Raw genomic sequence first — 12190 nt, 5'->3', positions numbered from 1 at the left:
TCTGCAGCCATAAAAATGAATGAGATCATATCCTTTGCAGGAACATAGATGGAGCTGGAGGCCATTACCCTTAGCAAACTAACACAAGAACAGAAAGCCAAATACTGCATATTCTCACTTATAAGTGGAAGGTAGATGATGAGAACAGATGAACACATACAAGGGAACATCAGACACTGGGGATTACCAGAGGGTGAAGAGTAGGAGGAGGAGAGGATGAGAAAAAAGAATTATTGAGTACTAGGCTTAATACGTGGGTAATAAAATAATCTGTACAACAAACTTCTATGACACAGGTTTACCTATATCACTAACTTGCACATATACCCCTGAACTTAAAAGTTGAAAAAAAAAGATGTTAAGTAACTGGGTTATTCATGTATCTCCTTTTCTGAAGTATCTGTTCAATTTTTGCCCATTTTTATTAGGTTATGTGTCTTTTTTAAATTATTGAGTTATAAAAGTTCTTTATCATGAATAACATATTTTTCTAGATACATTTTTGAGAATTTTTTTCTCCTAGCTGTAGCAAGGATTCCTTCCTTTCTCTTTCTCTTCCATACTTCCTTTCTTTCTTCCTTTCTATCTTTTTTATATAAAAACAGCTATATACTGCCTTTTAAGCACTGATTTAACTACATTCAATGAGTTATGGTAAGTTTTGTTTTCATTATCAGTTTTCAAATTTTGACACATTTGGGCATTATCTAGACATCATATTGTTATTGATTTCTTTGCATCATCCAATTGTTGTCAGAGAACATACTTTGTATGGTTTCAGTAGTTTCAAATTTATTGAGACTATTTTCCATCATATTATGTCTTCATGAAGGTAGATGTTCACTTGAAAAAGAATACGTATTCTGCAGTTGTAAAGCATAATGTTTTATAAGTATCAATTATCTCAAGATTGTTAATAGTACTTTTCTGATCTTCTATATCATCATGAATTTTTTTATCAAGTTATTCTATCAATTACTAAAAAAGAAGTATTAAAATCTCCAGCTGCTTGTGGATTTCTTTCTCCCTCTAGTCCTGACAATTTTTGTTTTATGTATTTTGAATCTGTTATTATATACATATTTATCATTTTTTTTATTAAAGTTTACTTTTTCCTTAAAAACCAGTTACAGAAAAGGAAAATTACAAACTTTTCTCTAGACACTGCTGTTCCTGAGCATAATTTATGGAATTACAAATCCGTCTTTCTACCAAAGTAAGATAAAGCCAACGCTGAAAATGGATAGTTAGATGAAATGAACATGGGTCGTGTAGGTGATCCACTGAATTCATTAGACCTGTAGATGCCTTGCACTCCCACTTACATCATCCAATATTTTTTATTTATAAACCTAAATTATTGGGCCGGATGCAGTGGGTCACGCCTGTATTCCTAGCACTTTGGGAGGCCAAAGCGGGCGGATCATGAGGTTAGCAGATCAAGATCATCCTGGCTAACACGGTGAAACCCCGTCTCTATTAAAATAAATAAATATATAAATACAAAAAATTAGCCCAGTGCCCGTAATTCCAGCTACTTGGGAGACTGAGGCAGGCTAATCGCTTGAACCCAGGAGGTGGAGATTGCAGTGAGCCAAGATTGTGCCACTGCACTCCAGCCTGGGTGACAAGTGAGACTCCAAATCAAAATAAAATAAAATAAAATAAGCCTAAAGTATTTTTTTTTGGTATTCAGAGAAGCATATATTATAATTCTGGTATTCTAAGTTGACAGTTTTTTCTCATAAATTCTATTTATGATTTAGAAAATTGGTAAGCTTTCAGTTTGATGCATATTACATTACCTTGGTTTCACACATAAAACAATAAGAAATAGGCCCCAGTTAGTGTTTTTACATAGAATATTTCATTTTTAGGACTAAATTATAGACTAACAGATTATAGATATCAAGCAGGAGTTGCCTGTGTATTGTTCTTCAAGCATGCTTATGAGATTGTACAGTAAAGGATCTGGAAGAAAAAGAAACAGAGCAACAATTGTGTGTTATAAAGGTGGTAGTGTTCACCCAGGTTCCATAGGGCCCACTGCATTCCCCAGTCTCCCTCCTAATGTGTCCAGAATTGATGGGTTCTTGGTCTCACTGACTTCAAGAATGAAACTGTGGACCCTCACGGTGAGTGTTACAGTTCTTAAAGATAGTGTGTCCCCAGTTTCTTCCTTCTGGTTGGTTCTTGGTTTCACTGGCTTCAGGAGTGAAGCTGCAGACCTTCGAGGTGAGTGCTACAGATCTTAAAAGCAGCACGTCTGGAATTATTTGTTCTTCCCGGAGGGTTTGTGGTCTCACTGGCTTCAGGAGTGAAACTGCAGACCTTCAGGGTGAGTGTTACAGCTCATAAAAGCAGTGTGGACCGAAAGAGTGAGTGGCAGCAAGATTTATTGCAGAGGGGAAACACAAAGCCTACACCACGTGGAAGGATACCGGATCGGGTTGCGGAAGCTGCCTGGCAGGACAGACTGCTTTTATTCCCTCATCTGGCCCCACCCACATCCTGCTGATTGGTCCATTTTGACAGAGTGCTGATTGGTGTGTTTACAATCCCTGAGCTAGACACAGAGCGCTTGGTGCACTTACAATCCTCTAGCTAGACATAAAAGTTCTCCAAGTCCCCACTAGCTTAGCTAGATACAGAGTACTGATTGATGTATTTACAAACCTTGAGCTAGACACAGAGTGCTGATTGGTGTATTTACAATCCCTTAGCTAGACATAAAAGTTCTCCAAGTCCCCACTAGACTCAGGAGCCCAGCTGGCTTCACCTAGTGGATTCCGCCGGTGGAGCTGCCCTGCCAGTCCCCCGGAATCCACTTCTCAGGGGGTCATTTGCACCTGTACTCTTCAGCCCCTGGGTGGTTGATGGCACTGAGTGCTGTGGAGCAGGGGGCAGCGCACGAAGAGGCAGCTGAGGCCCCGCGAGAGCTCGAGCACAGCACCGGCCGCCGGCACTGCTCGGGACCCGGCCCACCCACCGCAGCTGCTGGCCCAGGTGCTAAGCCTCTCACTGCCCTGGGCTGGAGGCACCGGTCAGCCGCTCTGAGTGCTGGGCCCCCGAGTCGCGCCCACGCCTGCCGGAACTGGCGCTGGACTCCGTGCAGCACGCAGCCCGTGCCTCTCCCTCCACACCTCCCTGCAAGCAGAGGGAGCCGGCTGCAGCCTCGGCCAGCCCAGAGAGGGACTCCCACAGTGCCGTGGCGGGCTGAAGCGCTCCTCAAGCGCTGCCAGAGTGGACGCTGAGGCTGAGGAGGCACCGAGAGCGAGGGCTGCTAGCATGTTGTCACCTCTCAATAGGAGAGCCATGTGATTAGGAGCCTAGGGCTTTGTGATTAGGAGCCTAGGGCTATGTGATTATTCTTGACCAATGAGTTTGGAAAGAAAGCAATGCATATCACTACTAATCTGGGAGTATTTAAAGACAATACAAATTCCATGTCTTTCTTCCCCTGTGTGGCAACTGCCCTATGTATAAGAAAAAGAATATTTGGACGATTTCAACTGTAATTATTTGCGTTATTCTTCTTCAATATAAACCACTCCAGATTATTACTATAGATATTTGCTAGACAATTTCTCCCCACAGGGAGGTTCTCTGAAATTATAGAGCTGGACAGGGAAGAAAGGCCCAGAAACCTAGAAGCCATGAATGAATTATGTAAAAACGTTTTGATGGTTAATGGTCCTTACAATCAGACTCGTACAACACCGGCCCCTCTCAGGTTCCCCTTTCTGTGCCCTTCTTCCCCTGGGCAGTGCCTATCAGAGGCTCCTCTTCTCTCCCAGTGGCATCTGCTTTAGAACAATCCCTGCTGCCAGTGTGAATGAGGTTTAAGCCCTTCTCGGGGGGTCATTTGCATCTAGACAAACTTCTAACTGTTAGGACATATCCCAGCTGGGAAGGACTGAAATCTACCAACTTCCTTGGCATTCGTGCCTTTCTTTCTAGTACAGATGAAATAATTAAAACACTCTTTTTTCACTTTTGAGAAGAGACAGTTGGCCCACATGACAGTAAATAACTACTGATTAACTTTCCATTTAAACTTTATTTTGTTTAATGGCATGAAAGAGAATTTCAGACATAGGCACGTGGTGGGGTTTGTTAGCAGTCAGGAAGCTCAGTGAAGATTCAAGAGAGGAAGAAGACCATCTGGAGTTTCAGTTTTACTTTCTTTTTCTCTTGGAGCTGAGCTACAAGATAACAGGACCGAACAGGGAGCCAACTGTTTCTTTGGACAGTAAATCAGGTAAGCCAAGATTTACAAAAAGTTCTGCAGTGTTGATTTCTAGGTTCCAAGCCATGCACAAACATTTTCATTTTTCTTAGAACAAATTTGTCCTATTTTAAGAGAAACAATTTAGAGTGACTGCCTTTTCCTTAGGTGAAGCCAGTTTACAGGAAACCAATGCAATTTGCTTTACACATCACTGGCAAAGAAAGAATTTCCATAGTATAAAGCCAATAAAAAGTGCTAACTGGGAAGAATCTGGGCATTAACATGTGGCTTTCAGTTTTCTGTGCTTGTAGGCTTGGTCTATGCCTGCCAGATTTAAGCAAGAGAAACTAGCTGATGAAAATGTACCGATGCTTCTCACTGCATAGTAGTTCCTAGATTGCAAGGGCTTCATAACCAATGGCTGTTGGGGAATGAGGAAAATTCAAGCAATTGATGGATCAAGTGAAGTGTATTTCTGGCTTAAAGGATTGCACGGTTTCCCAGAGTCATAATCTTAATTCATTGAGTCTGTCAGCAAAGACTCAACATGAGGGAGGAGGTTTGGAGAGAGTAGAGGAGGGAAGGAGGCAAGGTGGAAAAAGAAAGAGAGGGAAAGGGAGGACTGCGCCTCAGGTGTAAGGGAAGGCACACCTACAAAGAAAGCTGACAGAAGGGAAGAGTGTGCAGGCAAAACAAAAACAGAAGAGAGCCGGGCTGACCTGGGAGAGGATGGGAGGAAGGAAGCGAGAGAGAACTGGGCGTGAGGCTTACGAACAAAACCCACTTCTCAGCTCCTCAGCAAGTGATTCCAGTTCTCTGTAAAGTAGGAAGTCATTCTTTTCCCACCCATCTTGTCCCTTATTAGTAGACAAATGAAGCATGGTTGTTTAGAAATATAAGGATCTTGGCCTAGTGCGGTGGCTTATGCTTTTAATTCCAGCACTTTGGGAGGCCGAGGCGGGTGGATCAATTGAGGTCAGGAGTTCGAGACCAGCCTGGCCAACATGGTCAAACCCTGTCTCTACTAAAACTACAAAAATTAGCCAGGGGTGGTGGTGCACACTTGTAATCCCACCTACTTGGGAGTCTGAGGCAGGAGAATCGCTTGAACCCAGGATGTGGAGGTTGCAGTGAGCCAAGATCGCACCACTGCACTCCAGCCTGGGTGACAGAGTGAAACTGTGTCTCAAAAAAAAAAAAAAAGAAAAAAAGAAAAAAAAAAAGAAAAATAAAGATCTTTGAGTATTTAAAACTAAAAAGTGTCTTGTCTCTGTCTGTCTCACACACACAAATGGACAAAAAAACACACACACACTGGGGTAAGAAAGTGACTTCTCTTTTGTGTGTGTGTGTGTGTGTGTGTGTGTGTCTTCTGATGATGTTGGGGCAAAATAAAAAAGAATGAAGGATCTTATTCTAACTCCCACAGCTACCACCACCGGCAGCTGAAAATTGCAGGTTTTTGTTTTGGTTTTGTTGTTGTTGTTCGTTTGTTTGTTTTGAGATGGTGTCTCGCTCTGTCACCCAGGCTGGAGTGCAGTGGCGCAATCTTGGCTCACTGCAGCCTCCACCACTCAGGTTCAAGTGATTCTCCTGCCTCAGCCTCCTGAGTAGCTGGGACTAAAGGCACACACCACCATGCCCAGCTATTTGTTTAATTATTATTATTTTTAGTAGAGACGGGGTTTCCGCCAGCCTCGACCTTGCAAAGTTCTGGGATTACAGGCATGAACCACCACATCTGGCCTGAAAATTGTTAAAATACTCACCAGGATCCAAAATATGCATCCAGGCTTTTCCCTTATGCACAAATCTTTCAGATCTCTTTGATATATTCCTTCTCCTACCATTCAGTCTTCTCTTCCTTCTCTCACACTTCTATAGATTGTCTCTCTCTCTCTCTCTCTGTCTCTGACTCTATCATTCCCTTTCTTTCCCTTGTCCTCTCTCTCTCTCTCCTCTTCTTGCACCTGTTTCTGCTATCTGTATGGTATGGGTGTCTTTCTCTCTGTATCTTGACCTCCCCTTTCCCACTCCCTCCTCCTCACTCTCTGCCCCTCGCCAGCCCTATCTTCAGTCTCTTACATCAAGAAGAGCCCAGATCTTCCTCCCTTCCAAGTTCCCCTTCACACTCAACCCTCACCTGTGAGAAATAGGAGGTCTCTGGCTTCATTGTGTATGGAACTTGTTTATTAACAAGCTGAACTCTGCGATCCAAATGAGAAACAACTTTTTTTCCTCCCATCACTGCCTCTTATTATGCAATCTTGATTTCCTTTTGTTTTGGTTGGGGGGGGGGTGGTGATGGAGTCTTGCTCTGTGGCCCAGTCTCACTCTGTGGCTCACTGTAACCTCTGCCTCTCAGGTTCAAGTGATTCTCCTGCCTCAGCCTCCTGAGTAGCTGGGATTACAGGCATGTGTCACTATGCCTGGCTAATTTTTGTATTTTTAGTAGAGACAGGGTTTCACCATGTGGGCCAGGTTGATCTACAACTCCTGACCTCAAGTGATCTGCCTGCCTCAGCCTCGTAAAGTGCTGGGATTACAGGTATGAGCCACCGCGCCTGGCCACAATCTTGATTTATTGATGCCATCTCAGGCAGTTGCCTTTATGATTAATGCAGACTAGAAGAATAGTCTATTAAAGTCCCTATGACACATATATCAGGTGTTGCATTGTTCGGTGCCATCTAATATCAAACTTACATTCAGTATGAGTTTCTCCTTCCTCTACCTCAGCCTCAGCCTCAGCCTGAACTCTGGGACCTTCCAAAAGTCCTCCTCTCCCTTCCAGCTCTGCCTCCTCAACCCTCATGCTAGTCCTTCTTTCCCCATCAGGCAGGAGGATGGGTGACTGGAGAAAGAAAGTGGAGTGCTTGAGTCCCATTGTCTTTGCAGTCGTCTCCTGGCTGGTCCTCACCACCATCCCATGCCCCATTACAGCAGACACCCTCCACTGTGCGAGGACACTGTGGCGGCCCCATGGGGCTGATGCTTTGCACACTTCCTGCCAGAGGCTGTGCCCTCTCTGGCTGAATTATCCAACTAGACCTCTGCTCCCACCCTCATGGCACCCCTGGCTTCCTCTTACTATTGCACTCCCTTTGCCATACAAGGCAGGCCTTTGGCAGGGCCTCATCAAGGCAGCTGTGCCTCGTTATTTTCTGTAAGATCCCTTCTGTCCATGGGAAACCCCCTAAGCCATTGCTTCTTACACCTTATCCTGGTCTCCTAGTTGGCTCTAGTCTGCCTTCAAAATTTAGAATTCTCCAGAAAGGAAATAGACACCAATTTCCATGTTTATACATGTCTCCAAACTCCAGGTAATATCTTACTTCTCTCTAAATTTGCTCAAGAATTCTCTTCACTTTGCTGCACTTGGATAGGCTTACCAGTTTCTGTCATTCAGCAGACACCCATCTGGGAAATGACCTATCTATCTCTCAACTTCGGTGACGTGCCCAATATTTATGAGTGGATGTTTTAGAGACCCTCTCACTTGGCTTTGGATGCAGAGAATTCTCTTCCCTATACCCTCCCCACGGGAGAGAATGAGGCTGCACTTCCTAGGAGGCCAGAAACTCAGGACTCCCACCGGTTCTCTTCAGCGACTCCCTTGATTTCTGTTTTCATAGGCGAGAGGAAGGTTAAAGGTGCAGTTTGGCTACCTCTAAGCAAGCACCAGCAAGGTGTATCAGGAGCTGCTTGGCTGCTGTTTTCAGAATATAGAAATCTGTAATGTAATGCCTGCTTCCTTTTAAGTAAAAGTGTACATTGCCTGCCCACTGTGAGGCCATAACTTCACTGGCATACAGAAAATAAGAATAAATGTCCATAAGTTTTGGCCAATTTGGCTGGAAGAGAAAATACTTAAATATATGCAACAAGTATTGGTGTAGCAGCATGGCAAAGCACTAATACTTCAGGCATAGAAAATGGGCTGGTTCAACTGCCAGCTTTTTCATTTACAAAATTGGTTAATTTTAATAGCTCTAAGTTCTTGGCCAAGTTGCAGATTCATGTGTAAAATAAGGTGAATAAAAGAAACCCATGGGTAAAAAGGTTGACAAACCATTTCCCTTTCTGCCTGAGAATTTAATCTTTGGTTAAACGTTTCAGCTCAGATTCTCTAGTAATTTAATAAGAGTAAAATGTCTATAACATTATTAGGAACTTTGCTTATGGTTGAAAACTTCTCTTGATGGGTGAATTATATCTATGCTGAAAGAACTATAAATACATGCTAGGAAGCTGTTTGGAACTTCCCTGAGCAGAGTGACTCTTGTAACTCTCATGTTCCTTGCAGGGAATCTGGAAGCTAAACCCCTAGGGTTGCTACAAGAGACACTGGCTCCTGTGAGTCCGGGTGGCTTCTCTAACTGCTCAAGATGCCATCTCCTTGCCCTGGCACATCCCCAGGTGACAGTTTGCAGTGTTCCATGAATTGCTGCATAGACTTCCACTAGGTGGAAGGCCCAACATTGTCCCTCTGGCAAGCTAAGATTTCCATTAAAGTAGACTAGTGTCCCAGTGAGGCCCATGGCAGTTCTGTGAGCCCAAGACGTCATTTGAACCAAATAAGAACAAGACCCCTGGTGGGCATTGCAGCACCTAACTCATACCATTGCTAGAAGGAGTACATTAGGTAATGAAGGTAAACCACTTGGAACAGATCCTGGCACATTAAAAGTTCTCAATAAATGGTAGATTTCACTAACTATTTAGGACTTTGTCCAAGTTACTTAACCACTGCATGCAAGTTACTTCCTCTATAAGGAGGTTGCTATAAACAATCCTAGCCTAATTTTCACTAAGTGCTTTAGTGCACCAGCACTCTTTTAAGTTCTTTACATATATTAACTTATTTAATACTTAGAACACCACCACATGGAGTAAACCGTCATCTTCTCCAGATGCAGAGAAATTAATCAGTTGTCCAAGATCATATGACTAGCAATGGAAAGACAATTAAAACTAAGCAATCCAGCTCCAGATTCTTTATTCTTCACCACTGCATGCTGCCTCTCAGAAAGCTCATTTTCTTTGTACAGTCTAAGTTCCTTCTAAGCTCTGATATTCTGTAGTCAATGTAGATGTTCTTTCTCCAACTTTATTTCTGCAACATGAGAGTAAGGAACAGCTAAACCCCAAAAGGCAATGGGCTTAGCAGAAGAGTCTTAGTTTGTTTGGATATTCCCTCCAGAAAGATTCTTCTGTTATCATGGTATTCCATTTCATTCATACAGGTCAAATGTTCCTCCCTTACAGTAAAGGAATCAAGGAGTTAACCCTCAGGAGTCAGAGTACCCCTACCTTGCAAGTTAAATAACTCATCTCTCCACTACAAAGCTGCATCTTGAGTCTTCCATGAACCCGCCCTAGACAAGTCATTCCTTTCACTGCCATGTGGACCAGCAGAAATGGCACCATGGCTCCTATGCCTTCCCCTTTAGGGGGAATGAATGAAACACATTCTCCTTCATACCTCTGTCCCCATTCACTCCTCTCCCCAGAACCTTACCCACGTTGAAGGGAAATGGGGAAAGAGAGAGGGAAGTTTACCATATTCTGTGACTATCTTATACAAAAATTATGCCATCCTTTCTAAGCAAAATTATGATATCCTTTATAAGATCTCAGTTATTTCTTCACTAATAAAAATAATTTTACAGTGCTCATTCTAATATTTTGCTGGTCTAGACACTTCCCTGGTAGTCATGACCCCACTCTGCCCAGCAAAGGTCAGAGGAGAAACCTCTGGCCTTGAAACAGAGCCAGGTCACTTGACCCACATTGAGATGGAACCCATGGCCTTGCCTACACATCTCTGATCTCCAGAGAACTTTTCTTCTAGAGATCCAGGACTGAGTGATTCAGGCAACCACTGCATGATGAGAAATGTTTCTAAATCCATCTCATCCCCAAGTGTGTTTTCCTAGGCTCCAAATGGCAATATCCTGCAGTCCTAGAGAAATCAAGTTAGTTTTCATTTCATACATGAAATAGATATGAGAGTATCCTTTTACATAATGGGGAATACCTCCTTACCATTAAAAAATATTCCACTGCCAGCCGGGCGCGGTGGCTCACACCTGTAATCCCAGCACTTTGGGAGGCGGAGGTGGGCAGATCACGTCAGGAGATCGAGACCATGGGGTGAAACCCCATCTCTACTAAAAATACAAAAAAAAAAAAAAATTAGCCGGGCGCGGTGGTGGGCGCCTATAGTCCCAGTTACTCGGGAGACTGAGGCAGGAGAATGGCGTGAAACCAGGAGGTGGAGCTTGCAGTGAGCCTAGATTGTGACACTGCACTCCAGCCTGGGTGACAGAGTGAGACTTGGTCTCAAAAAAAAGACAGAAAAAGAAAAAAAAAAAATTCCACTGCCATGATCAATGTGGTGATAAACACAGTAAACTTGCTCCTCACAGGATCACATGCAAAGGGCCAATGTGCCAGCAGATCTGAGCTGAGAATCATCCTTGTGGGCAAAACAGGAGCCGGCAAAAGTGCTGCAGGGAACAGCATCCTCAGGAAGCAAGCATTTGAATCGAAGCTGAGTTCCCGGACCTTGACTAAGACTTGCAGCAAAAGTCAGGGAAGCTGGGGAGATAGAGAGATTGTCATTATTGACACACCAGATATGTTTTCTTGGAAGGACCACTATGAAGCTCTGTACAAAGAGGTGCAGAGGTGCTACTTGCTCTCTGCACCAGGACCCCATGTGCTGCTCCTGGTGACTCAGCTGGGCCGCTACACCTCACAGGACCAGGAGGCTGCACAGAGGGTGAAGGAGATCTTTGGAGGGGATGCCATGGGACACACAATTGTCCTCTTTACCCACAAGGAAGACCTCAGTGGTGGCTCCCTGATGGATTACACGCGCAACTCTGATAACAAAGCCCTAAGCAAGCTGGTGGCAGCATGTGGTGGGCGAATCTGTGCCTTTAATAACCGTGCTGAAGGGAGAAATCAGGATGACCAAGTGAAGGAGCTAATGGACTTGATTGAGGATCTGTTGATGGAGAAAAATGGTGATCACTATACCAATGGGCTGTACAGCCTAATACAGAGGTCTAAATGTGGATCTGTGGGATCAGATCAAAAATTAAAGGAATTCAAAGAGAGCCTTATAAAGTACATGGAAACTCAGAGAAGTTACACAGCCTTGGCTGAAGCAAATTGCCTGAAAAGAGCCTTAATCAAAACACAACTGTGTGTTTTATTTTGTATTCAGTTGTGTCTCAGATTGCTAATTCTGTTGCTTTGCATATTGCACAGCATGTGCACTTTGTTTTGTTGCTTACTCTTTAGTATGTGCAATTTACTCTGCAGCTTGCTGTTTATTATACCCAAAAAGTTAATGATAGTTTCAAGAACAGTTATTAGACTAGAACGCAGGACTCCTAGGTTATAGTTACAGATCCCAGTTATTATTTACTCACTAGTGGGTGAATCACAGTGCTTTCCCTGTAAAATGTGGTACCTGATGTCATATTTGAGATTCTATGAAATGTTTAAATCTTAACATCACTCCAATTATTAATGAACCAAATCATATGGTAAGTTACTGTCTGCATTGAAATATAATATCAAAGCCTTTTGAAATCTGTAAACATAAAATTCCTCTGATTTTCAAATATTTAAAGCCAGTTTTATGTTCCTAAAAACTCATTTTCTTCTTTCTAGTACTACTGTTTCTACTGAATATAATGAAAATGGCAATAAAATAATATTACATAAACTGTAAAGTTCCTTTGATCATATGTTGTTAATTCTCTTCTATAGTTTTCTCCTTAGAAAATGATAAGTGGACACATGACTCATTTTAGCCAGATTTTAGCCCGGACGTCCTTCGGATTGATCACTGAAACATAGGTAAAGACAAATGTCAGAAAAGATAGTAAATTGGACTGGATATTCTGAAGCATCATCTTGCTAGGTGCAAATAGAGGCTAC

General features: G+C 43.1%; 1 protein-coding gene across 1 annotated transcript; it reads left to right on the top strand.

The window, feature by feature from the left end:
- The first annotated feature begins 6751 nt into the window (after positions 1-6751).
- Positions 6752-11982, top strand: GIMAP2 (GTPase, IMAP family member 2). Its single transcript, XM_031665031.1, has 2 exons — positions 6752-8650; positions 10663-11982. Exons 1-2 carry the CDS (start codon positions 8620-8622, stop codon positions 11646-11648), a joined length of 1017 nt encoding a protein of 338 aa, XP_031520891.1. The 5' UTR covers positions 6752-8619; the 3' UTR covers positions 11649-11982.
- Positions 11983-12190: the final 208 nt, after the last annotated feature.

Source organism: Papio anubis, chromosome 4, assembly GCF_008728515.1.
Source record: "Papio anubis isolate 15944 chromosome 4, Panubis1.0, whole genome shotgun sequence".
Classification (NCBI taxonomy): domain Eukaryota; kingdom Metazoa; phylum Chordata; class Mammalia; order Primates; family Cercopithecidae; genus Papio; species Papio anubis.
Note: the sequence above shows the minus strand (reverse complement) of the source record. Positions and strands in the feature narration are given on the sequence as shown.

What these genes read in the sequence shown, in the direction of transcription:
- GIMAP2 (XM_031665031.1), top strand. Translation starts at nt 8,620, where the DNA reads ATGCCATCTCCTTGCCCTGGCACATCCCCAG. An exon ending in TTGCCCTGGCACATCCCCAG is followed by an intron (nt 8,651 to 10,662) that starts GTGACAGTTTGC and finishes TGCTCCTCACAG; the next exon opens with GATCACATGCAAAGGGCCAA.